The sequence below is a fragment of the Somniosus microcephalus genome, chromosome 10 (assembly GCF_052327205.1).
Source record: "Somniosus microcephalus isolate GS21.2 chromosome 10, FLI_Smic_1.0, whole genome shotgun sequence".
In the NCBI taxonomy this organism is placed as follows: domain Eukaryota; kingdom Metazoa; phylum Chordata; class Chondrichthyes; order Squaliformes; family Somniosidae; genus Somniosus; species Somniosus microcephalus.
In genome coordinates, this window is record NC_140996.1 from 8,506,224 (window position 1) to 8,529,735 (window position 23,512).

At 44.9% G+C, this 23,512-nt stretch overlaps 1 protein-coding gene across 4 annotated transcripts in view; it reads right to left on the minus strand.

Annotated features, from left to right (window-relative positions):
- The window catches only part of pcca (propionyl-CoA carboxylase subunit alpha), a 554,750-nt gene that overhangs the window by 96,114 nt on the left and 435,124 nt on the right, over positions 1 to 23,512 (minus strand). For 3 of the 4 annotated variants that reach the window (XM_085998400.1, XM_085998399.1, XM_085998402.1), the window contains one exon: positions 3,231 to 3,371. The exons of the other annotated variant lie outside the window; for it this stretch is intronic. In XM_085998400.1, coding sequence (XP_085854526.1) covers positions 3,231 to 3,371 — 141 coding nt within the window. The remainder of the gene's footprint in view (positions 1 to 3,230; positions 3,372 to 23,512) is intronic. 4 annotated transcript variants of the gene reach the window in all.

Consider the following 23,512-nt stretch of genomic DNA (forward strand, 5'->3'; position numbering starts at 1 on the left):
TTTCATTACCACTACCATAATAGTCTACGCAAATTGAAGCAAAGTATGCATTTAGCATCTCTGCCATGCCTTCGTCTTCCATGAGAAGATTCCTTCTAATCAGCCTATCCTCTCTGTAACTTTTTGTGTTTATAAAATCCTTTATTATTTCCCTTTGCTATCTACCAGTCTTTCTTCATACAGGAAACTTTGTTATATCCGGCACCGACGGGACCAGCGTTAATGTTGAAGCATACGGAGGTTTTCATCTCCGTATCTGACAACAAACACTGTTGCTTAGCAACAGCTTCTAAACAGTCGGCCCGTACCTTGGAAGCGTCTCTGTAGCTTAGCAACAGCTTCAGAGAGACTTTCCAGAGCCCGACTGTTGAAAAAAAAGCCACGAGAAGAAAAAAAACCGAACAAAACGGCTCCTGATTTCTGCCGGTAGATCGAGGTTTCCGGACATACAACCTCCGGATAAACCAAAGTTTCCTGTACTCCTCTAAGCCTTTGTGATCTCCTCGCTTCTCCTTCATGTTCGGCTTAATTTTCATTTGTATTATTGACTCTAGATTTATCTTATGCCTCCAAGTCTAATTTTAATGTATCTATTCATCCAGGTAACTTTAATTGTAATTCCATTTTCACCTTTAAATAAGTTCCACCTTTAGATGAAGGTATTTGTGCTTACAGTAACATTTTATTATGTTCAAACTTTTTTTTTTTTTATTCATGGGCGTCGCTGGCAAGGCCAGCGTTTATTGCCATTCCCTAACTGCCCCTTGAGCAGGTGGTGGTGAGCCGCCTTCTTGAACTGCTGCAGTCCGTGTGGTGAAGGTGCTCCCACAGTGCTGTTAGGGAGGGAGTTCCAGGATTTTGACCCAGCGACGATGAAGGAACGGCCGATATATTTCCAAGTCAGGATGGTGTGTGACTTGGAGGGGAACTTGGAGGTGGCGGTGTTCCCATGCTCCTGCTGCCCTTGTCCTTCTAGGTGGTAGAGGCCGTGGGTTTGGTGAGTTGCTGCAGTGCATCTTGTAGATGATACACACTGCAGCCACGGTGCGCCGTTGGTGGAGGGAGTGAATGTTTAAGGTGGTGGATGGGGTGCCGATCAAGCGGGCTGCTTTGTCCTGGATGGTGTCGAGCTTCTTGAGTGTTGTTGGAGCTGCACTCATCCAGGCAAGTGGAGAGTATTCCATCAGACTCCTGACTTGTGCCTTGTAGATGGTGGAAAGGCTTTGGGGAGTCAGGAGGTGAGACGCTCGCCACAGAATACCCAGCCTATATAACACTCCTCTTCTAAAAGAACATCCCAGAATGCTTTTGCGAGAACAAGAAGTAAAAGGAATTTGGGGGGGAAAGGGGAAGGCGGATGAGATGGTAAAAAAAAGGGGAAGGCTCTATGAGTTTGAAAGGAGAGGTGGCAAAGTGAAGTGGTTTTGGAAAGAATTCCAGGGGTTTAATCATTGAAACATCGACCTCTGATGATGCAAGTGGAGCAGGCAGGGCACAATAGGTTGGAGGGGGCTGCATATAGTGACACCATAAATCCAGGCAAGAATGGAGATGATTGGGTATTTCCCCGTCAATCACGCCCAGAGACTGCACTGGGATTAATTTTATGCATGCAATTTGTATTATGTAACTATCCTCCACTCACTGCTGGAGAAATTACCATGTCCTTATCTGGAAATATAATCACCCTGCTGTGGTTGTGTGTTCTGTTTGCTGTAGTTCATAGACTCTGTAGACTGTTTGCTGTGGTGCGCGGTTTAAACAGACTCTGTTTGCTGTAAAATAGACTGCTGACTGTGAGCCCTGCCGTAAATCCCGCCCCACCTCCAACTCATTGGCCTACGCAGTGGTGTCATAGAAACATAGAAGATAGGAGCAGGAGTAGGCCATTCGGCCCCTCGAGCCTGCTCCACCATTCAATGAGATCATGGCTGATCATCCAAATTCAGTACCCTGTCCCTGCTTTCTCCCCATATCCCTTGATCCCTTTAGCCTTAAGAAATATATCCAACTCCTTCTTGAATATATTTACTGAATTGGCCTCAACTGCCTTCTGTGGTAGAGAATTCCACAGGTTCACCACTCTCTGGGTGAAGAAATTCCTCCTCATCTCTGTCCTAAATGGCTTACCCCTTATCCTTAGACTGTAACCCCTGGTTCTGGACTCCCCCGCCATTGGGAACATCCTTCCTGCATCTAGTCTGTCTAATCCTGTTAGAATTTTGTAAGTTTCGATGAGATCCCCTCTCATTCTTCTAAACTCCAGCGAGTATAAGCCCAATCGACCCAATCTCTCCTCATACGTCATTCCTGCCATCCCAGGTATCAGCCTGGTGAATCTTCGCTGCACTCCCTCCATGGCAAGAACATCCTTCCTCAGATAAGGCGACCAAAACTGCACACAGTACTCAAGGTGTGGTCTCACCAAGGCCCTGTACAACTGCAGCAAGACACCCTTGTTCCTGTACTCGAATCCTCTCGCTACGAAGGCCAACATACCATTTGCCTTCTTAACCGCCTGCTGCACCTGCATGCTTACCTTCAGCGACGTCAATAGACACTCTGGGTTAATGCAGATTGTAACCGCAAAGCAGCAGAATAACTGAAAGGATTAGAGGAAGCAGTGTTCAAAGCTACAGCAGGCCCAGCACAAATTAGAAATGCACGTTGCTAAAAGTTCGGTTCTCAATGCTAATCGTTTATTAAATGAGACTGCATGAAAGTTTGTGGGCTCAGGTCATTGCGACATGCAAAAAGGTCAAAGTTAATGTATTCACATGGACTATTAATAGACTTAAGTATCGTAATCAAGGGCTGACTCCAAGCTCTATTCACGTGCAATGGGATAAGATGCCTGCTCGTTATGTTACTCAGACCTATTTGTGAACAACTTGCAGATACGTTTGCATGTTTAAGCGGCAAGCTGTTGTGTTTTAACCCAACGTATAATAAATTAGCTAAATTATACAGAATATAATTATAATCGAGCATTGATTCTTACCTATTATAAATAAACTAGTTAAATATCGAATAACTGTTGTGATGGGGCACAGAAATGTAAATGTAGTGGGTTCTAAGTTAAGCCAAGTGAAATCTTATGGTCCAGTGAAAAAGAAAATACTGTAAAGATTAATAGTTTGGCTTTGCACGATGCAACATCGAATGCATAGCAGGAACACTCATCTAAGACAGTCCGTGTAACAAATGGAAAATATTGCCATAACGCTTACCTCATCTCCAACAGCAACAGCTACAGTGACAACTAACCCAGGCATTGGTGCTCTCAGGATGTTACTCATGTCCTCTTGGACTTTCTCAAGCATGTGCTGATTCAGTTCTGCCGCTAACTTGGTCAGTACTTGGACTTCGTACTAAAAATAAAGAAGGAATATATAAATTTCTTAAATCAGCTATGCAATTAAAATGACCAAGCTAAATATCTTCAATCACTTTGAAAGCTACTTGCGTTCGGTCTTTTGCCAAGACAGGTTCACTCTAAACATGTGAAGTTAACGCTACTAACTGCTGCCCCATAAACAAGTACCAGCCTCGGCTCAGTGGGTAGCACTCTCACCTCTTGTGGGTTCAAGTCCCACTCCAGAGACTCGAGCACAAACTCTAGGCGGACACTCCAGTGCAGTACCGAGGGAGTGCTGCACTGTCGGAGGTGCCATCTTTCGGGTGAGACGTTAAACCGAGGCCCAGTCTGTCCTCTCAGTTGGATGTAAAAGATCCCATGGCACTATTTCGAAGAAGAGCAGGGGAGTTCTCCCCGGTGTCCTGGCCAATATTTATCCCTCAAACAACACCTAAAACAGATGATCTGGTCATTATCACATTGCCGTTTGTGGGAGCTTGCTGTGCGCAAATTGGCTGCCGTGTTTCCCACATTACAACAGTGACTGCATTTCAAAACGTACTTCATTGGTTGTAAAGCACTTTGGGATGTCCTAAGGTTGTGAAAGGCGCTATATAAATGCACGTCTTTATTGGTCAACATTTTTGGATCCTAGATCACAGTTGCAGAAGTGGATGCACATCAAGATAGAAAGGAAGCCAAGTTCCCAACTCCAAAGCCCACAGAAGAAATAATCCTTGCGACATGCAGACCTCGACACCCATAACAAAATATACAATACTTGCTTCTCCAACATATTGCGTCTCGGAAAGAAAGACTTGCATTTCTATAGCGCCTTTCACGACCTCAGGACGTCCCAAAGCGCTTTACAGCCAATGAAGTACTTTTTGAAGTGTAGTCACTGTTGTAATGTAGGAAACGCAGCAGCCAATTTGCACACAGCAAGCTCCCACAAACAGCAATGTGATAATGACCAGATCATCTGTTTTTTAATGAAGTTGATTGTACAAATTTATTACAAACTCACAACTATGACGACTTGTTTTAACTGTTACCACCCGTTCCTTCCACAGGGTGTAGGATTAGATTCTGTGTCCACACGTCCCATACAGTAAGTACCAATTTCAGTGCGGTCTAAGGGAGAAATCAGGTGATGATCCACCTCAGGGCGCGCTCATGCATTCCAGCTCGTAACAGCTCGCTGCGTAAGAAAGATTTTCCTCAATACAAGAGGTAAATTAATTCTGAAACTTTGAAAAGTGATGACTCCCCTTTTTGAATTTTCCCAATTCAGCTCCTTAATAAGGAGATAAATGACTGTGTAGAAGAGGATTTTAAAATATTCTCCTCTGGAGGATTAGTGCTCCGAGCTTGCCATTCACACGAGATTCCTGCAGATGGCAGCATACGCTGCTCAAAGTTTGCCCCAGCGAGCATGTGAAATGGGGCTTGTAAGAATTGAGGGAAATTAGTCTTTTTAATTACTATATTAATAACTTTATATTTTCTTTCTCCGCTCCCTTTGCTTCGATTAAAGTGCGCGGATGTCCTCAGCATCCCAAGTCAGCACAGGATTAAAACAGTTCGCGGACATCTCTTCCTATAGCAGCAGTGCAGTTTCTGGTCTGATTCAACAAGAGGCAACCCAGCGTGATTAACAAAGGTTTCGCTCCCTTTCTTTCGCCTTCCCCTCCCCCCACCGCCTGTTCCCACAAGATGACCTGACAAGACTGAAAGACATTCTCCTTTCTTCTCTGTCCCTCCTCTTTAAGACCGAGTCTCTACAATGGTTGCGATTTCAAACTTTTAAAAAACTCTAATTTGATTTTTTTCCCCCTATTCTTATCCATCTGCTGGTGGCGATAATTCACATGGTCCTCGCAGGGGCGGCGAAACTATATCCCACTATGAAAGATCACCTTCTGTACCCCATCTATGTAGACATTCTTCATGTGCGAGTCACAGAATAGAATCATACAGCACAGGAGGCCGCCATTCGGCCCACCGTGCCTGTGCTGGCTTTCTGAAAGAGCTGTCCAATTAGTCCCACTCCCCCTGGCTCATTCCCGATAGCCCTGCAAAATTTTCCTTAGAAGTGCAGTCATCAGTTATAATATTGGGGAAAGCAGCAGCCAATTTGTGCATGGCAGGATCCCACAGATAGCAATGTGATAATGACCGGATAATCCATTTTTGATGATGTTGGTTGAGGGATAAATATTGGCCCCAGGACACCGGGGAGAACTCCCCCCTGGCTCCTCTTCGAAATTGTGCCATGGGATCTTTTACGTCCACCCGAAAGACGGCACCTCCGACAGTGCAGCACTCCCTCAGTACTGACCCTGGGAACGTCAGCCTGGATTATGTGCTCAAGTCTCTGGAGTGGGACTTGAACCCAGGCCCTTCTGACTTGGGAAGTTACGATTACTGAGTCAAGGTGACACACATACCAGCAGAAATTAAGATATGAATGTTAGACTTGCTTTACAAAGTAACTAAATTTAAATTCAATACTGCTCGAAGCTTTTGGTTAAAGAGTTTGCAGAAACGCTCCCTGTAAATTCTGCTGTCAATCTAATTAATGAGTAGCCAGAAGGCAATATTTTCGTGAGATCCAAAGATTTGACTAAAGATGCACTAACCGCACTTTCACAATCTTAACATTCTGGTTCGTCAAGATTTGAAAAAAAAAGTTAATTTTACAGATTCACTGTTAACACGACAGATGCAATGATCACTTGATGGTTGGGAACTAGGACTGCAGTGGACTCAATACTGCTGTAGGCTCACAGTATAAGAAGCACCAAGAGAAGTTACAGTTCAAAATGACAGTCAGCACAATCCGATTATTGCCAAGTGCAAAACACTACATTTTATATCAAAAATATGCTAATCCACCTTTTCTTATGCCCACTAGGATACAGTTGACAAAAAAAACTTTAAAAGACATAAATAAAGGGCATTGTGATCACCGCAAAACAGCCTTGCATAGCAGGACAAATTGCCAGGCACTTTTGCTAAGATGGGCAGGTTTCACTTTTTGGGTCCTGCTGAATAATTTAAAACTCGACAACAAGAATAAGCTTTCAGAATCAGGCCTGTGCCGGCTCTCTGTAGACTGCAACAACCACCACTTGCATTTATATAGCGCCTTTAACGTAGTAAAACGTAGTAAAACAAGGTGCTGCACAGGAGAGTTATCAGACAAAATATAACACCGAGCCACATAAGGAGATTTTAGGACAAGTGCTTAGTCACAGAGGTAATTTCAAAGGAGCATCTTAATGGAGGAGAGAGAGGTAGAGAGGCGGAGAGGTTTAGGGAGGGAATTCCAGAGCTCAGGGCCCAGACAGCTGAAAGCACGGCCGCCAATGGCGGAGCGATGGAAATCAGGAATGTGCAAGAGGGTAGAATTGGAGGAGCGCAGAGATCTCGGAAGGTTGTGGGGCTGGAGGAGTTTACAGAGATAGGGAGGGGGCGAGGCCATGCAGGGATTTGAAAACAAGATGAGAATTTTAAGGGTCTCAAGTGAAATGAGTTTGCAAAATACTTAGCCCAGCTCCTAATGAACAGAGTTGCACAGCATAAAACTGCCCGCAACTCATTACTAATTGGCATTCATTAACTGGAGACACACGGCGGGTTAATATTCAACTTTACCACCAGGACGTCCAAAGATGTGCGGGTTAGGTTGATTGGCTATGATAAATTGACCCTTAGTGTTAGGGGGATTAAATACGTGGGGTTACGGGGATCGGGTGGGATATGTTTCGGTGCAGGCTCGATGGGCCGAAATGGCCTCTATCTGCATTGTGGGGTTTCTGTGATTCTGTGACAGTAACCTGGGCCAGTGACAGTGACTCCTCGGCAATACCCAAGAAGGCTATTCTTGCCTCGCAAAGCAATAACTAGTTATGCCAACTGCCAGACAGCTGTCGGTGCACCTCATAAGGCATATATCTTCAGCCAAGACTGGAGCCCACTGCAGCATTCTGAAGAAGAGCAGGGGCGTTCTCCCCGGTGTCCTGGGGCCAACATTTATCCTTCAACTAACATCGCTAAAAAAAAAAATCGGATGATCTGGTCATTTACCTCACTGCAGTTTTTTTTGGGATCTTGCTGTACACAAATTGGCCGCTGCGTTTCCTACATTACAACGGTGACTGCACTTCAAAAAATGAATCTGATCCATCAGACAGACTGGATTTTATATAAATATTTACAATATCGTTATCAAACCATAAATTATTTTAAAAATTGCACACTCTTTCAAATACCAAATTGAATTGCATTAATAACTGGGTCCCAGTCTAAACCTTGAAATCCTGCCAAATAACAAATAAATATTTATTCCAGTGTGTTAATGCAAAGATGAAGTCAACTATGACTAAACCTGTTATAAGAGACAGGTCAAAGCTCTGCGCCATCTGTTGTCGCATCACACACAGAAGTTTGTTCATCAGTGATGGAATTGGCAAGTTACATAACGAGCAAAGCCATCGCATGAATATCCAGACATCCCAAGAATCGCCTGGCGCATCAGTGTTATTGTACAGGCTGATTCGGCAAATTCTTAATTTTCAAATTCTGTATGATCTGAAGGTTGGCTGCTGCTGCCCTGAGAAGGAAAAAAAAAACCCTACAACTTCGTACTTACGAGCTGCAAACACCTGGAGTTGCTCACCTTAAACCTTCTTCAATTCTTAACGGATGGCCACGTTTGCTACAAAATTGAACTTGCTGCTTGACGTAAGAAAACTACAAGGCACTTGGTCTAAGCGTTAAACAAAGCTTTAATCAACTGTTTTACAACATGGAGGTCTAGTTGTGTCCTTCACTAGTTCCCGTTAAGAATGTCCTGCGCAAGCTGGGCCCATGCCCGAGTATTCATACTCTGCCTGGACAGCGCCACCCGTAGGCCGCTCAGTATTATTTCATAAGTCTTTCTTTCATGAATGGCTGACTCATGTCACTGCTAACTGCGTAGAGTGTCACCACTATTCCCAGCCAAAATGGAGCTGATTTCCCCCTGTCAATCACGCCCGGAGATTGCGCTGCTGCGAGTGACTGGGATTGATTTTACGCACATAATTTGTATTATGCAGTTATCCTCCACTCACTGCACTTTGCTGGAAAAATAATCCTGCTTTTATCGGGAGACGTTGCTGCAGTTTCATCCATGAGTTGTTTGCTGCAGTTCGTTAAGACTTCATTTTAAATAGACACTGTAAGTGAACTTTCTTTGCTTTGCTGTTTGAGTTGTCTGTTGTAAAATAGACTGTTTGCCGTGAGCCCTCCCACAAATCCCAACCCACCTCTACAAATCATTGACTGACACAGTGGTGTCAACAGACACTCCGATGAAGCAAGTCAAATAGTCTGACACTGATTGTATCAGCTCTCATACAAAGAATGGCTACTTATGTTAAGTACCAGAGGATTGCTAGTGCCTTTGGAATTGTACCCCATGTAAGACGTCCTGATTGTCTGACAGTTTATAGGGTTCAGACCCGTGGAACAGACAACACAAAACCCAATGAATCTGTGAAACTTCTTTTACTTAAAAATCAACAAGAGGTTACAAATAATTACCAGAATACAAACGATACTCAATTCATGTACTTATTACAAGCAAGCATCTAAAATCATTTACTTTAAGCTCAGGTGATTATAAGCTAAGCCACATACGTACTATTCACCAGGTGAGAGGTCAACTTAACAATGACTAGACGTAGACTAACATAGAAACATAGAAGATAGGAGCAGGAGTAGGCCATTCGGCCCCTCGAGCCTGCTCCACCATAGAAACATAGAAGATAGGAGCAGGAGTAGGCCATTCAGCCCCTCGAGCCTGCTCCGCCATTCAGTGCGATCATGGCTGATCATCCAAATTCAGTACCCTGTCCCTGCCTTCTCCCCATATCCCTTGATCCCTTTAGCCTTAAGAAATATATCTAACTCCTTCTTCAATATATTTAATGAATTGGCCTCAACTGCGTTCTGTGGTAGAGAATTCCACAGGTTCACCACTCTCTGGGTGAAGAAATTCCTCCTCATCTCTGTCCTAAATGGCTTACCCCTTATCCTTAGACTGTGACCCCTGGTTCTGGACTCCCCGGCCATCGGGAACATCCTTCCTGCATCTAGTCTGTCTAGTCCTGTTAGAATTTTATAAGTTTCAATGAGATCCCCTCTCATTCTTCTAAACTCCAGCGAGTATAAGCCCAATCGACCCAATCTCTCCGCATACGTCATTCCTGCCACTGGCAACTGACCAATCACCATCGACTATAGCCCCGAATGTCGGTGTCCAATAACACTTAGACCCCAAAACTCGGCAACTCGCCCACAGCATTCATGTTTTCCTCTCTCTCTTCCTATCTGTTTCGGCACTTAGTTAACCAAGGTCAGACAGCCAAGGATTGGAGAGAGTCCTTGTTTTTCACATCTGCAAGCATTGTTGACTTGTGGTTCTCACAGAATTTTCAAGATCTTATCTTTTGAAGGAGAAGTACCAACACATCACTTATTTTACAGATGTTTTAGCCAAGCACTCTCTTGCCCTCAAAGCTTGTCGGTACATTTGGTCACTTTTAGATTCAGTCAAATGGAGATTCAGTCAAGTTTACCGTGACAGTGTTACACCCAGAGAGAGTTAGCACCTTTGGGAAAGGGGGGGTGGGGAGGGAAGTTGCCAAGTGAAAGTATAAGGGCCTAGAAATTCATCTCGACGGCAGCGTAAAATGGATGGTGGCGCATAACGGGCGGTATCGATCGCGGTCTGTTATACACAGTGCCTGATATTCAGTTCCATTGACGGGCGGTATCGATCGCGGCCCGTTATACACAGTGCCTGATATTCAGTTCCATTGACGGGCGGTATCGATCGATGGTCCGTTATACACAGTGCCTGATATTCAGTTCCATTGACGGGCGGTATCGATCGATGGTCCGTTATACACAGTGCCTGATATTCAGTTCCATTGACGGGCGGTATCGATCGATGGTCCGTTATACACAACGTCTGATATTCAGTTCCATTGACGGGCGGTATCGATCGATGGTCCGTTATACACAGTGCCTGATATTCAGTTCCATTGACGGGCGGTATCGATCGATGGTCCGTTATACACAGTGCCTGATATTCAGTTCCATTGACAGGCAGTATCGATCGATGGTCCGTTATACACAGTGCCTGATATTCAGTTCCATTGACGGGCGGTATCGATCGATGGTCCGTTATACACAGTGCCTGATATTCAGTTCCATTGACGGGCGGTATCGATCGATGGTCCGTTATACACAGTGCCTGATATTCAGTTCCATTGACGGGCGGTATCGATCAATGGTCCGTTATACACAACGCCTGATATTCAGTTCCATTGACGGGCGGTATCGATCGATGGTCCGTTATACACAGTGCCTGATATTCAGTTCCATTGACGGGCGGTATCGATCGATGGTCCGTTATACACAGTGCCTGATATTCAGTTCCATTGACGGGCGGTATCGATCGATGGTCCGTTACACACAGTGCCTGATATTCAGTTCCATTGACGGGCGGTATCGATCGATGGTCCGTTATACACAGTGCCTGATATTCAGTTCCATTGACGGGCGGTATCGATCGATGGTCCGTTATACACAGTGCCTGATATTCAGTTCCATTGACGGGCGGTATCGATCGATGGTCCGTTATACACAACGCCTGATATTCAGTTCCATTGACGGGCGGCTAATCTGGTACCTCCCGTTTTGTGTCACTGCCCGGGATGAATTTCTGGGCCAAGAATTTTAAAACTGTTATTTTAGTATTTTCAATTGATACCTTTCATATTTCCTTCTAATTAAAAATTCTGTACAATCAATGTACCGGAAATAAAGAACTTGCATTTCTCCACCACCTTTCATGACCTCTGGCTGTTCCAAAGCGCTTTACAGCCAATGAAGTACTTTAAGAAGTGTGGTCACTGTTTGTAATGTAGAGTCATAGAGTTATACAGCACAGAAAGAGGCTCTTTGGCCCATCGTGTCCGCGCCAGCCATCAAGCCCTGTCTATTCTAATCCCATTTTCCAGCACTTGGTCCGTAGCCTTGTATGCTATGGCGTTTCAAGTGCTCATCTAAATGCTCCTTGAATGTTGTGAGGGTTCCTGCCTCTACCACCCTTTCAGGCAGTGAGTTCCAGATTCCAACCACCCTCTGGGTGAAAAAGTTTTTCCTCAAATCCCCTCTAAACCTCCTACCCCGTACCTTGAAACTATGCCCCTTGGTTATTGACCCCTCTACTAAGGGGAAAAGTTCCCTTCTATCTACCCTATCTATGCCCCATATAATTTTGTACACCTCAATCAGGTCCCCCCTCAGTCTTCTCTGCTCTAAGGAAATCAACCCCAGCCTGTCCAGTCTCTCTTCATAGCTGAAGCGCTCCAGCCCAGGTAACATCCTGGTGAATCTCCTCTGCACCCTCTCTAATGCAATCACATCCTTCCTATAGTGTGGCGACCAGAACTGCACACAGTATTCCAGTTGTGGCCTAACTAGCGTTTTGTACAGCTCCATCATAACCTCTCTGCTCTTATATTCTATGCTTCGGCTAATGAAGGCAAGTATCCCATATGCCTTTTTAACCACCTTATCTACCTGTCCTACTGCCTTCAGGGATCTATGTACATGCACACCAAGGTCCCTCTGATCCTCTGTCCTTCCTAGGGTCCTACCATTCATTGTGTATTCCCTTGCCTTGTTAGTCCTCCCAAAATGCATCACCTCACACTTTTCAGGGTTAAATTCCATTTGCCACTGTTCTGCCCATCTAACCAACCCGTCTATATCGTCCTGTAGCCTGAGGCTTCCCTCCTCGCTATTTACCACTCCACCAATTTTCGTGTCATCTGTGAACTTACTGATCATACCTCCTACATTCATATCTAAATCAGTAATGTACACTACAAACAGCAAAGGACCCAGCACCGATCCCTGCGGTACACCACTGGACACAGGCTTCCAGTCACAAAAACAACCTTCGACCATCACCCTCTGCCTCCTGCCACTAAGCCAATTTTGGATCCAATGTAGGGAAACGCGGCAGCCAATTCGCGCACAGCAAGCTCCCACAAACAGCAATGCGATAATGACCAGATAATCTGTTTTTGTGATGTTAGTTGAGGGATAAATAGTGTTAGGTTTAAGTTTTCTGTATTTGAAGTCAGATTGGGAATAAGATGATTTGCTTTTGCTACATTTAAAGTAGCAATGCCTCAGATAGAAATGCTTTGAATCGTGTTAAAATTATGTTACCCACAGACCTGCTGACATGATCAACTTTTTGTCATTACAAACCATTCTGAGCTAATTTTTAAAATAAAAATAGACTATCATCACTATAAATTAAACTACCTTTATTCTGCGACATTTGATGTTGGCAAGTCTAAACTTTAATATTATGCACATCTGTCAGCACTGAAATGCTTCCCTGTAATATTTCCCACGTGAGAGCATCATCTGTGACCTTTTCCCAAAAAAGGAAATTTTGTGTTTTTTGCCACCCCAGAACCAGCCATGAACAATTTGACACCCCGTCCATTCTGCATCTTGTCAAATGGAAAGAATTCCTAGGATTTTCTTTTCCTAGCTTCTACTTTGCATGACCTCAGCAGCCTCAGAACTGGTGCTGTCACTATTTGCAACAAGATTTCTGAAGCGGCATTTAGCAAAGTGACAACAATGCTAGCAACTTTCACAATAACTGATGGGCAAAGTTGACAACACCTGTCTATTTGACCAACCTGTCCTAATGTCTCTTTACTGTATTTGGCTCGGTGTCAATTTCTGTCTGATTACACTCCAGTGAAGCGCCTGGAGATGTTTCGATACGTTAATGGAGGGAGTGCAGCGAAGATTCACCAGACTGATACCTGGGATGGCAGGAATGATGTATGAAGAGAGATTGGGTCGATTGGGCTTATATTCACTAGAGTTTAGAAGAATGAGAGGGGATCTCATTGAAACTTATAAAATTCTAACAGGACTAGACAGACTAGATGCAGGAAGGATGTTCCCGATGGCGGGGGAGTCCGGAACCAGGGGTCACAGTCTAAGGATAAGGGGTAAGCCATTTAGGACTGAGATGAGGAGGAATTTCTTCACCCAGAGAGTGGTGAACCTGTGGAATTCTCTACCACAGAAGGCAGTTGAGGCCAATTCATTAAATATATTCAAGAAGGAGTTAGATATATTTCTTAAGGCTAAAGGGATCAAGGGATATGGGGAGAAAGCAGGGACAGGGTACTGAATTTGGATGATCAGCCATGATCTCATTAAGTGGCGGAGCAGGCTCGAGGGGCCGAATGGCCCACTCCTGCGCTTATCTTCTATGTTTCTATGTTTCGATACATTAAAGGCGCTATATAAATGCAAGTTGTTGTCGTAGAAGGAACGGCGATATATGTCCAGGTCGGGATAGTGTGTGACTTGGAGGGGAACATTGCCGGCGATGATGTTCCCATCTCCTGCTGCCCTTGTACTTCCAGGTGGTGGAAGTCGTAGGTTTTGGAGGTTCTGTCGAAGAAGCCGTGGCAATTTGATGCACTGCATCCTGTAGATGGTGCACACTGCAGCCACGGTATGCCGATGGTGGAAGGAGTAGATGTTTAAGGTGGTGGGTGGGCTGCCAATCAAGCGGGTTGCTTTTTCCTGGATGGTGTCGAGCTTCTTGAGTGTAGTTGCAGCTGCACTCATCCAGGTAAGTGGATTGTATTCCATCACACTCCTCCTGACTTGTGCCTTGTAGATGGTGGAGAGGCTTTGGGGAGACAGGAGGTGAGCCACTCGCCACAGAATACCCAGCCTCTGACCTGCCACCACATTTATGTGGTTGTTCCAGTTCAGTTTCTAGTCAATAGTGACACCCAAGATGTTGATGGTGGGGGACTCGGTGATGGTAATGTCATTGAATGTAGAGGGGAGATGGTTATTCTCTCGCTTGTTGGAGATAGTCATTGCCTGGCACTTAAGTAGTAAGTAACATTCGTGCAACACATCAGCCCAAGCCTGGATATTGTCCAGGTCTTGCTGCATGTGGGCACGGACTGCTTCATCACCTGAGGAGTTGCGAATGGAGCTGAAAACTGTGCAATCATCAGCAAACAGCCCACTTCTGACTTTATGATGGAAGGAATGTCATTGATGAAGCGGCTGAAGATAGTTGGGCCTAGGATGCTACCCTGAGGAAGTCCTACAACGATGTCCTGGGGCTGAGATGATTAGCCTCCAACGACCACAACCATCTTCCTTTGTGCTGGGTATAACTCCAGACAGTGGAGCGATTTCCTCCTGAACCCATTGACTTCAATTTTATTAGGGCTCCTTGGTGCCACACCCGGTCAAAAGCTGCCTTAATGTCAAGGGCAATCACTCTCACCTCACCTCTTAAATTCAGCTCATGTCCATGTTTGGACCAACGACTGGAGCGGAGTGGTCCTGGTAGAACCCAAACTGAGATTCAATGAGCAGGCTATTGGTGAAAAGAATCACTTTTCTGATGATTGAGAGTAGGCTGATGGTGCGGTAATTGGCCGGATTGGATTTCTCCTGATTTTTGTGGACAGGACATACAGGAAACTTTGTGCTATCCGGAGGTGAGCTATCCGGCAATCTGGAGCCACCGGCAAAAATCAGCAGCCGTTTTTTATTCTTTTTGTTTGTTTTTTTTGCTTTGTTTGAACAGTCAAGCTGTGCAAGGTCTGTAGCTATAGCAACAACTTCAGCTACAGAGCTTGCAGGCCACACCCGAGTGTTTAGAAGCTGTTGCTAAGCAACAGTGTTTGTTGTCAAATATGGAGATAAGAATCTCCGTATCTCTCAACATTAACTCTGGAGAGTACGGCAGTTTTGAGGCAACGGCAGCAGCTCGGTCCCGTGGGTGCCAGATAGCACAAAGTTTCCTGTACCTGGGAAATCTTCCACTTTGTCGGGTAGATGCCAGTGTTGTAGCTATACTGGAACAGTTTAGCTAGAGGTACAGCTAGTTCTGCAGCACAGGTTTTCAGCACGACAGCCGGGATGTTGTCGGGGCCCATAGCCTTTGCTGTGTCCAGTGCGCTCAGCCATTTCTTGATGTTACGTGGAGTGAATCAATTTGGCTGAAGGCTGGCATCTGTGATGGTGGGGACCTCAGGAGCAGGCTGAGAAGGATTATCCACTTGGCACTTCTGGTTGAAGATAGTTGCAAACGTTTCAGCCTCGACTTTTTCACTCATGTACTGGGCTCCGCCATCAATGAGGACGGGGATGTTCATGGAGCCTCCTCCTCCCATTGGTTGCTTAATTGTTCACCACCATTCACAACTGGATGTGGTAGGGTTGCAGAGCTTTGATCTGATCCGTTGGTTGTGGAATTGCTTTGTTCCGTCTGTGGCATGTTGCTTCTGCTGTTTAGCACGCATATAGTGCTTGTGTTGTAGCTTCAGCAGGTTGACATCTCATTTTCAGGTACCCCTGGTGCTGCTCCTGGCATGCTCTTCTACACTTCTCATTGAACCAGGCATGGTCATCAGACCGATGGTGATGAAGGAGTGAGGGATATGTCGGGCCACAAGGTGACAGATTGTGGTGGAATGCAATTCTTCTGCTATGCTAATGGCCCACAGCGCCTCATGGATGCTCAGTTATGAGCTGCTCTTAATCTATCCCATTTAGCACGGTGGTAGTGCCACACAACATGATGGAGGGTGTCCACAGTGTGAAGATGGGACTTGGTCTCCACAAGGACGGGTCAGTGATCACTGCTACCAATGCTGTTTATTTCCAGATTTTCTTTCAAATTTTCAATCTGAACACAGGATGATTAATCCAGTAATATAACCACAACACTAATTTAGGGGTACGGTAGCATAGTGGTTATGTGACTGGACTAGTAATCCAGAGGCCTGAGACATGAGTTCAAATCCCACCACAGCAGCTGGGGAATTTAAATTCAATTAATTAATTAAATAAATCTGGAATAAAAAGCTAGTGTCAGTAATGGTGACCATGACACTACCGGATTCTTGTAAAAATTCATCTGGTTCACTAACGTCCTTGAGGGAACGAAATCTGTCGTCCTTACCCGGTCTGGCCTAGATGTGACTCCAGACCCACAGCAACGTGGTTGACTCTTAACTGCCCTCTGAAATGGCCCAGCGAGTCACTCAGTTGGATCAAAAAACACTGCGAAAAGCTATAAGAAGAATAAAACCGAATGGACCATCCAGAATCGAACTAGGCGCTGTGGGAGTACCTTCCCCACATGGACTTCAGCGGTTCAAGGCAGCAGCTCACCACCACCTTCTCAAGGGCAATTAGGGATGGGCAATAAATGCCGGCCTTGCCAGCGACGCCCACATCCCGTGAAAGAATTTTTAAAAACCACCTCAAGTAGCAAACTTATGGTCTCCTACTTAATGGTACCTGCCATTTTTTCAATAGATATGTGTCATCTTATTTTTTTTTACTTTCAAAATCATATTACAGTAAACTCTTTCGTATCCGGCACCGACGGGACCGGGATGGTGCCAGTTGATTAAAAATTCCGGGTAACAGAGAGGTAGGCAATTTTTAACACAAAAAAATAAAAACCAGTGACTAACTCGGCCACCGCGGGAAACTAAGACTCGGGAAAACGAAAAATGGATGGATTCGGCAAGATTACCGGTTATCTATTTTGCCGGTTATTAAAGAATTCCGGTTGATTAGGTGCCGTTTAAACAAGAGTTTACTGTACTACAAACATTTCAAAAGGCACACTGGGCAAATTACTTTTTCCCCCTTCTTTTCACACTGAGTGACAATATAAAGCACTCTTTGAGGTAACCTGGTAGACCATGGGTTGCATGCAGTATGCAGCTCCCCTTATATCCCCAGAGAACACCATCTAATATAATAGTTCGACATCACTATTTTGCCAAACTGTATCTCCTAGTTGGCCTTCCTAAGTGAGATTGTACAATTTCTAACAATAATGGGTAGTTTTGTGCTGTGGACTCATGAATACTAGGAACTAGATTGATGTTACTTAAGTTCATCTCATTTAAGAATCAGCATGTGGGGACATCAACTCGAAATATGAACTGGGCAGAAGCAACAGGCAGTCAATGAGAGAAACACTGCAGGAATAGGAAGTTTTAAACTGCACAATTATTTCTCCCCACTTTTCTAATATTTACATAAAGTTACATCGAGTTTACAGCGCAGAAACAGGCCATTTGGCCCAACTGGTCTATACCGGTGTTTATGCTCCACACGAGCCTCCTCCCACCACTCCTCATCTCACCCCATCAGCGGATCCTTCTCTCTCTCACAGGGCAGCTGTCGATCATTCTGCCATCGCCATTTACACCTCCTCTAGACTCATCTTTTGTTTCTTAACTTGTTCCATTACCATCTCCTTTTGCCTCGCACCATCATCCCTTTTGTCTCTCAGGGGGAGAAATTCAGTTGTTAGCGCCACCGATTAACGCCTAAAGAGGCCGAGAAGTGGGGCGCTAGCCAATTTTCGGGTGGGCGCAAGGTGCCTAGCGCCTCGCCCCATATTGAGCATGCATTTAGCGCCGGCGCTAAATCTTAGCGCCCGCTCATGGGCGCAGGCTGATTATGACGTCATTTGAGTGTGCAACGCCTTTTGGGCGCCCCGGACTGGAAATTCAGTGGCGCCCCCCTCCGTAGCACCTGCCGTTAATAGTGACAGCTTACCTGGGCCTTACCAAGTCGCTCTCGGGCGGGAGGAGCGTTATTTAAAGGGGACTGGTGTGGTTTAAAAGCGGCAGCCATTTTTGGAGCACAACTTTCTCGAGAGCTACAAAGAGTTGCTGAGCTGCACACTGAGAGCCATTTGACCACTGAGCCAGCGCAGGCAGACGATCTTCAGCCTTCTGACCGTCACCTTGCTGTTGGTGAGCCTTGACAACGGGGAACCTTCCTGTGGGCACTTATTATGGGGGCTGCATTGGAGGGAAACGTCCTGCTGCTGAATCATCTGGAAAGGGCACTGAGACACTGGGAGAGGGGGGCGGGCATGGCCAGACGGAGGAGGGCCAACAGACGTCGCCACAGCAGACCTTACGCTGGCAGGGTTTTCCGACAGCAGTTTTCCTACATGAACATGCCGGAGGAGCAGTGTGTCAGAAGGCTGCGATTTAGAAAGGTGAAGGTGACTGAGCTGTGCCAGCTGCTTCAGCCAGATCTGCAGCCTCAGATAAGGTGCAGGACATCTCTGTCGGTGGCTGAGAAGATGCCTGCTGGCCTGAACTTCTACGCGAGCAGCTCTTCTCAGGCTGCGCGTCAGAGGCTGATCAGAAGTAGCTTCTGGGCCCCTCTCACGGAATGCTTGCTGCCATTCCAAGAACAGGAATGGAACCGGTCTGATACCCCCAAGCCTGTGAAGGGCAAGATGCATGTAAATAGAAGGCATGGCCATTGTAAATGAAGAAAGTGTTTCATTACACAAAATGTGGTTCCTTCAAACATGAGAAAGCTATGGCAACAGAAAGCAAAACTAATACACTGACACATAACTGCCTCTCACACCCGGGAGACTGTCCAAAACATAAATCACATTCCGACCATCTTCCTTGGCCTTGATTCCACTGCGCCAACCAAAGCATCCAATGCCCCATCAGTGAGGCGTTCCGCCCTCTGCCTCACCCTTTCCATGTCTTGCTAGGCTGGTGCGCCACAGGTAGGCTCCCACCGCTTTGAAGGCCTACAAGGCAGTGAGTGTGTCTGGTGATGCCGATTGACCTGCCCCTTTAAGAGCTGGCCGGCGCCAGTGTGTCTCAGGGAGAGTGATTATTGACAGCACCCTCGCTGCGCCCCGCCGCCACGAAATTGGGTTGCGCCGCCGGGTTAGCGCCTTAAGAGTAGCGTGCAGCGCCTGATTTAGCGCCGCAATCACCTTTAGGGGTGCTGCAACCCAATATCGCGCTAGGTGGCGCTAAATTGCGCCTGGCGCTGAACTTTGCGCATCGCCAGGACTAGCGCCCCAAACGCGGCTATACCGAATTTCTAGGCCTTAATCTCGCCTATCTTCCACCCTATCACAGACCTTCCCTTTTGTTCTTTCCTCCCCTCCCCCCTCTCCCGGCCCCTACACTTGCTTACAAACCTGTTCCATCTCCAACGTTTTCCAGTTTCTGACGAAGGGTCATCGACCTGAAACGCTAACTCTGTTTCTCTCTCCACGGATGCTGCCGGGCCTGCTGAGTATTTCCAGCATTTTCTGTTTTTATTATAGCGGATCCTTCTATTCCTTTCTCCGTCATGTGTTTATCTACTTTCCCCTTAAAGACATCTCTGCTCTTCACCTCAACCACTCCCTGCGGTAGCGAGTTCCACATTCTCACCACTCTCTGGGTAAAGACGTTGCTTCTGAATTTCCTATTGGATTTATTAGTGACTACTTCATATTTATGGTCCATAGTTTTGGATTCCCCCACAAGTGGAAACATCTTCTCTACGTCTACCCTATCGAACCCCTTCATAATTTGAAAAGATCTCTATCAGGTCACCACTTAGCCTTCTCTTTTCTAGTGAGAAGAGCCCCAGCCTGTTCAGCCTTTCCTGATAAGTATATCCTCTCAGTTTTGGTATCAGCCTTGTGTATCTTTTTTTGGACCTTCTCCAGTGCTTCTATATCCTTTTTAAGGTTTATGGTTAAATTGTGCGGTTACATAGCTTTGGCATATTCGATTGGCCCCAAGCTCTGGAATTCCCTCCCTAAACCTCTCTCTCCTCCTTTAAGACGCTCCTTAAAACCTACCTCTTTGGCCAAGCTTTTAGTCATCTGCCCTAATATCTTCTTATGGAGCTCGGTGTCAATTTTTGTCTGATAATCGCTCCTGTGACGTGCCTTGGGACCTCTTACTACATTAAAGACGCTATATATAAGTGAAAGTTGTTGCTTTCTCCTCTATACAATAAGCAATTAAGAAGTTGCTTACAACTAAATATGCATATTCCAGATAGAGTTACATAAATAGTGAGAGAGCCAGGAACATAGGAACAGGTGGAGGCCATTGAGCCCCTCGAGCCTGTTCCGCCATTCAATGATATCATGGCTGATCTGTGACCTAACTCTATATACCCGCCTTTGGCCCATATCCCTCAATACCTTTGGTTAACAAAGCTTAACAATCTCCGATTTAAAATTAAGAAAGAAAGAAGAAAGTCTTGCATTTATATAGCGCCTTTCACGACCTCAGCACGTCCCAAAGCGCTTTACAGCCAATGAAGTACTTTTGGAGTGCAGTCACTGTTGTAATGTGGGAAACGCAGCAGCCAATTTGCACACAGCAAACTCCCACAAACAGCAATGTGATAATAACCAGATAATCTATTTTTAGTGATGTTGGTTGAGGGATAAATATTGGTCAGGACACCGGGGAGAACTCCCCTGCTCTTCTTTGAAATAGTGCCATGGGATCTTTTATGTCCACCTGAGAGAGCAGGCGGGGCCTCGGTTTAACATCTCATCTGAAAGACGGCACCTCCGACAGTGCAGCACTCCCTCAGCACTGTACTGGAGTGTCAGCCTAGATTTATGTGCTCAATTGATCTAGCATCAATTGCCATTTGCGGAAGAGAGTTCCAAACTTCGACCACCCTTTGTGTGTAGAAGTGTTTCCTAATTTCTCTCCTGATTGGGTTTTTATAAAAAAAATGTGCTTATACCAGTTTTTGCACATGCTGCATGTGAATTTGCCTGTATAAAAACCAAGTCATCACTTTCATGCTATGCCCTCAAGTTATGCACTCTTTCTGAACACATGCAATAGACTGGTTCAAATTTCTCGAACCAAAGTCAGCGTGCTTTATGCATTAACAACAAGATGGTGCCATTGCAGCTTTTAGATAAGTAGTTAAAAAAAAGTTGCAAAGTTGCTGAAGATTAAATCGGTCATCATTGTCCTTATTTGAATAGTATACGTATGTTTCTGAATTGATTGTAGCATTTTTCAATGTTAACTGTAAATAAGCCCCTTTTATTAAAGACACGGTGCACGGTGGCATAGTGGTTAGCACTGTTGCCTCACAGCGCCAGGGACCCGGGTTCGAATCCGGCCTCGGGTGACTGTCTGTGTGGAGTTTGCACATTCTCCCCGTGTTTGCGTGGGTTTCCTCCGGGTGCTCCGGTTTCCTCCCACAGTCCAAAGATGTGCGGGTTAGGTTGATTGGCTATGATAAAATTGACCCTTAGTGTTAGGGGGATTAAATACGTGGGGTTACGGGGATCGGGTGGGCTATGTGTCGGCGCAGACTCGATGGGCCGAAATGGCCTCTATCTGCACTGTGGGGTTTCTGTGATTTGACATGTACTTCCCAGAGGTATTTTTAAAATGTTAAATCTCTTACAGTGTACTGTATGCCATTAAAGAAAGACTTGCATTTACATAGCGCCTTTCACGACCTCAGGACGTCCCAAAGCGCTTTACAGCCAATGAAGTACAATTAAAATTAATTACAAGTAAAATTAAAGGCTTTTTATTCCAACAGAATGCAATATGTTGTGTGTTAAAATAGAATAACATTATTGGTAACAGAGGGAGGAAAGCGTACCTGGATAAGGTGAGGAAAATTGCAGTTAAGAATGACAATTAATCCTAGTTAAACATCAAGCCAGGTTTCCCCCTGCTAAACTAGTTTTAAAATCTGCCAACGGCAGTAAAGTAATCGTCATTTTAACGTGCAAATCTCCTCTATAAGAAATTACAAAACGCATGCTCGTACATGAAACAGTGACGAGTAGGGTACAGCTCGAAGGCTGCAAGGCTGCGTACAGCTGCAGTCACTGGAGCAGCCTGTTAGCATAATGCTTTGACAACTCCATCAGTGAAATCTCAGGGTAGCTGTCAATCACAATGCATCATTTAATCCAACAGCACTCTTAGGGGTTCTATATAAACCACATGACAGCTCGTCTACAGCTCTATTTATAGGCATGCCCAGTTGTTTAGCACTGCTGCTGTTATTAGAACAAAGCTACAGGTCTAAATATATTCAGATGCTGTGTTTTTTTTTCTCCTTCTGCATTTCAACGTACTGTGATCATCCTTTCCTGCAATATGCAGAATTCAAAGGCCTGCATTTCATTCATTCAATATAGTTGCAGTTGCAGCTATCTATAATTAGATTAATGGTGTAGTGCAGTACAAAGCAGGCCCACTTCACATTAACCAGCAGATGAATCAGTACAAACACTTATTTTAATTCCAGATAGAGAAAGCAGTGGCGAGGGTATTTAGCATACCCTTTACTGCGGGAACGAGATGTTAATTGTGCACCATTACCTCTAAGCTACTTGCTTTGTTGTATTAATCACTGCGCTAATTGATGCAAAGATAGAGATATAGCCACAGGCAAGAAAGCATCAGAATGAGAAAGAAAGATGGCGGAGAAAGAATTATCAAGCAAAACCATATGGACAAGGCACTCCTTTGTAAACATTTCCTCTTACCCACAAGCGGTGCCTCACGGACTAACATGCCACCTGTGTGTAGAAAATTAATTTTGCTTATTTTTTCAATGAGGAAGCATGAACCAATTCTTCAAAGGGCTGGCCCAGTGTTGAACACGAAACAAAAGCAAATGCACTGCTTTTATATTCTAGCTTTTAAATGCAAATAGCACCAAATTACAATTAAATTTATCAAAAAATTAGCACTTAGAATTAACACAAACATACAAAGGATTAGCATTTTCAAGCCATGTACTACATATTTAGCAAAACGTAATCGTGCCTAATTCAAGCACTATCGCAATGCGTTCGGTTATCAGATCTGTTCAGATCAGTGTTATTTAAAAAAAAACTGGACTCTTCAATTGTACTTGAATTAAAAAATGTAACCCAAGCTTACAACAATGCGATATTTTAAATCTAAAACCAGTGCTCCTCTAATTGTCCTACTCAAATTTTGGCCAAGAATAAGAACATCTTCTCAGATGACACAAAACTTCCAACAGTATTTTCACAAAAGTGAACAAATAATAGATTTCAGGGCAGTTTCCGGAAGCATTTATCCCTTAATGCATCAGTATTGCTTCACATCAATTTATGGTAAACTTATTCTAGAAGTGACTTATTGCAGTTCAGCTTTAAATAAGCTGAATTCCTGTTTCTGT